This window comes from Peromyscus californicus, unplaced genomic scaffold, assembly GCF_007827085.1.
Source record: "Peromyscus californicus insignis strain IS unplaced genomic scaffold, ASM782708v3 Scaffold_12__1_contigs__length_115047231, whole genome shotgun sequence".
In the NCBI taxonomy this organism is placed as follows: domain Eukaryota; kingdom Metazoa; phylum Chordata; class Mammalia; order Rodentia; family Cricetidae; genus Peromyscus; species Peromyscus californicus.
The window spans coordinates 62,510,187-62,514,086 of record NW_026294413.1 but is presented as its reverse complement, the minus strand read 5'-3'; the positions used below and the strand labels follow the sequence as shown (position 1 = coordinate 62,514,086).

The 3,900-nt window shown below is 51.1% G+C and overlaps 1 protein-coding gene across 1 annotated transcript; it reads left to right on the top strand.

Moving 5' to 3' along the window:
• Positions 1–1,721: 1,721 nt before the first annotated feature.
• On the top strand, positions 1,722–3,576 carry Arl11 (ADP ribosylation factor like GTPase 11). Its single transcript, XM_052734264.1, has 2 exons — positions 1,722–2,106; positions 2,724–3,576. The coding sequence occupies exon 2, from the start codon at positions 2,729–2,731 to the stop codon at positions 3,356–3,358; it is 630 nt and encodes a 209-aa protein (XP_052590224.1). The 5' UTR covers positions 1,722–2,106; positions 2,724–2,728; the 3' UTR covers positions 3,359–3,576.
• The last annotated feature ends 324 nt before the right edge of the window (positions 3,577–3,900 follow it).

The window sequence follows — 3,900 nt, the reverse complement described above, 5'->3', positions numbered from 1 at the left end:
CACATGAAACTAGGGAAGAATTGTAGCTAGTTATGGTGGCTGTACCCTCCTGCCCACTCCTCCAGTGAGGAAAGGTAAACAGCCAACAGGTACAACTGTGATGAGCTTTTGGCCCAGGCTCAGCCCGACTCTTGTTCTACACGGGACTACCCACCAGCATGATCTTGAAATAAAATCAACAAAGACCTAAAGAAAATAAAAGCAACATGATAAAATGGTAGACAAGTCTACATATAAAGTGCTCAGGCATGAGTACATAGAACCTACATGCAGGCAATAGCACCTGACAATGGTGGACAAAGAGAAGTGGAGGTCTGTGAGAGGGGAAGCATCCACTGCAGTACCACCGTCACCAACGGCTAATGTTGCTTTTCCGTAGTTCTGGTTCTCAGGAGACTAGATCAAGAGCAGTTGCTATAGAGAGAGACCACCACAGTCCTTCCTCCCATAGATCCACTACATTAAAAGTTATTTAGATTTACCTTGACATATATGTGTGTATTTGAATATGTGTGTGTGTGTGTGTGTGTGTGTGTGTGTGTGTGTATCTATATGCACACACACTTTCGGAGGGGTTTTTGTTTGGAATCACACTCTACATTTTAACACACATAGGCTTCTGTCTGATTAACCAGAGGCACTCTCTGAAGTCGAATGCTGTTTATTTGGGACAGCAGAACCCGTCAACGTGGGTCCATGTACCCAGGGAAACTGTGTGTGTTCATTCAAGGACCGTTGGGGCAAATGAAAGGTTTTGAAGGACAAACTGAGGAGGAGGGAGATGGAGAGATGGCTCAGGTAATAAAGCGCTTGCCACACACCTTGAGGACCTGAGAACAGCACCCATGTGGACACAGTGACATTCGCCTGTCACCCCAGCACTGGGGGCCAGAGACAAGAAGACCCCTGCAGCTTGCTGGCGAGCCAGTCTAGCCAAGTCAGGGAGCTCCACAGTGGGTGTCTTAGGGAAGGTTGAGGTCCAGGTGTACAGATAGGCACAAGGGCCTTGGGGGTCAGTGAGAGACCCTGTCTCAGAGAGCAAGGTGGTGAGCAACTGAAGAGGAAGCCTGACCGTGACCTGTGGCCGCCACATGCATGCACACGTTCGTGCATGTGGGTACACCCGCACAGACATGCTCAAATGCCCCACACACGTACACACGCGCACATACACACACACACACACACACACACACACACACACACACACACAGTAAGAGGATTGCATAACTATTTTGAAACCATCTTAGGCTACAAAGAAAAATAAAAAAGGTAGTGCTATTCCAAGATTAAACAGTTGTTGGGCCAACACCTTTGTGTACCCAGTGTGTGCATGTGAGCGTGTGTGTAAGGTTGTGGTTCTAGTAGAGCATTTGATGAATACTCTTATCAGTCATGCATGCACGGGGTCCCCTCCTTTGTTTACTTATTTATTATTAATTAATTCAACATTTCTTCCTCCTTTTTTGTTAGGGCTTGACGAGTGAGTCCATTTTGATTCCTACAAGCTTCAGTCTGGCAAATCAAAGCCTCTCCAGGCACCAAACCGCCTGCGTTTCAGAATTCCCAGGGAGGAATTCTCAGGGAGGAATTCCCAGGGAGGTCATGGCAATCAAGGACAGGGCAACAGAAAGCAGCTAAAGGTGGCACTCCTTTGTGCTTGTGCAGTCCCCAGAGACCCCGGAGGCTCGGCTGCTGTAAATGGGACTTGGTGCTGGGCTGCCCACAGACCCCGGGGACTCAGCTGCTGTAAATGGGACTTGGTGCTGGGCTGCCCACAGACCCCGGGGGCTCGGCTGCTGTAAATGGGACTTGGTGCTGGGCTGCCCACAGACCCCGGGGGCTCAGCTGCTGTAAATGAGACTTGGTGCTGGGCTGGGCTCCTCCGACAACTGGAGAGCTGAGATGTCTCCGAGGCACATCCCCAATCTAGGAGGCTGTCTGCCCTAGCCACTTGAGAGGAAGTACACAGAGGACAAGTTGCAACAGTTACTGTACTTCCTTCAGGCCTCACTCTTGGGACGTGGCGACCAGCAGAAAGCAGCTTGGTGGTGGAGGAGTGCCTTGGTGGAGGGACGCCTGCCCTGGTCCAGGCACACCACAGAGGTAACCTCAATGCTTGTGGGAGTGAATAAGGCTCCTGGGGGCACACTGCTAGGAGTGCTGTGTTCCTTCTCTTACCTCCCCCCAGTTTTTCCTAAGTTGTAGTCAATTCGTAGGCCTTAAAGATCAGGGTTTCTTAAAAACCGTGCGGGGTGTTCTAGAGGCCTTTTTAGATGGTGTCGAACACTTCTTGGCTCTGACTCAAGTGTGCCTGAGTCTACAGCGGTTTTCAATAGATATTGGAGAGGCCAGCGTGCTAGTCCCGGGAGGAGTTCCGAGAAGTTAGCACTCGGTGACCTGGCTTCTCTGCTCAGTCTGGAATGCAGTGTGCTGCCACTTCTGGGTTTAGGGAGGAAGACAGAAGGGTTAGAGGCCACAGACTGTGCTGAACTGAAAACCCCTTTCTGCCGCCTCGACTGAACGGGGTCTGACTGAAGCCTCATCTCACCTCGGCTTTCACTGCCTAGGAAGGACACCCGAGTTCTGTATCTTCAGGCAGTCCTTCAGCAGCGCCAGAGACGGGTCAGCTGCTGGTGACTCACACTTCCTCACTTCCTGGACCTTTCAAAGGTCCAGCCTGGGTCTGAAACCCTTCCCTGAAATGACTTACTTTGTTCTAGGGTAGATGCTCAGTGTGTCTGCACGGGCTTGCATTTCTCCATTAAAGAAAGAACAGCCGATGTGCATCCCCAGCCTTCCTGCGGCTGGATTTATCAGTGACCCCATGGGCTCTGTGAATTCCAGAGGTCACAAGGGAGAAGCCCAGGTGGTAATGATGGGCCTCGACTCTGCTGGCAAGACCACAATCCTCTATAAACTGAAAGGGAATCCACTGGTGGAGACCTTACCCACGGTTGGTTTCAACGTAGAGCCTCTTGAAGCTCCCGGACATGTGTCGCTGATTCTCTGGGACATTGGGGGACAGAGCCAGCTCAGGGCCACCTGGAAGGACTACCTGGAAGGCACTAGCATCCTTGTGTATGTGCTGGATAGCACAGATGAAGCCCGCTTGCCTGAGGCAGTGGCTGAGCTGGAGGAAGTCCTGGAAGACCCCAACATGGCCGGTGTCCCTTTCTTGGTACTGGCCAACAAGCAGGAGGCTCCCGATGCTCTTCCACTGCTTGAAATCAGAAACAGGCTGGGCCTGGAAAGGTTCCAAGACCGTTGCTGGGAGCTCCGGGCCTGCAGTGCTCTCACAGGCCAGGGGCTACAGGAAGCCCTGCAGAGCCTGCTGCACTTGCTGAGGTCCTGCTGAGATGCAGTAACCTGTGACTCCTCGAGGCTGGAGCAGGACAGAAGCTGGACAGGCAGAACAGCTTATCCTTGCTTCTAGGAACAGGAAGGGCCAGCTGATTCTTGAGAAACTGCAGCTCAGTTTACCACACAAGAAATCCTTTTACTCTTGGACAGGATATTTTCTTCTCAGGACGTGTTCTTGGTGGCACTTGTGATAAAAACCAACTGTTTTTTTTTTTTTAAATAATAATAGCCGGGGGAAATATAAAAATCCTCAAAATACCTCATGTGATAGCTCAGGACCAAGTGTGAATGCAGCAAAGTTGGCAACAATAACTGAGAACCAAGTTCACAGACGAGAAGAAGTCTCAAAACGGCATCTGAGTGTCACCTGGACCTGTTGTCATCAGGAGCAATTCTTCCTGCTGCCTCTGGGCACAAGCCATTGTCACTCTTCCTACAGTTCACTGGGCTGGCAGCAGAGAGGGGCGTTCAGCTCCCACAATTTCACCCTGCTCCCCAACTCTGATTAACTCCTCTCTGCCCTCCACCCTATGTAGT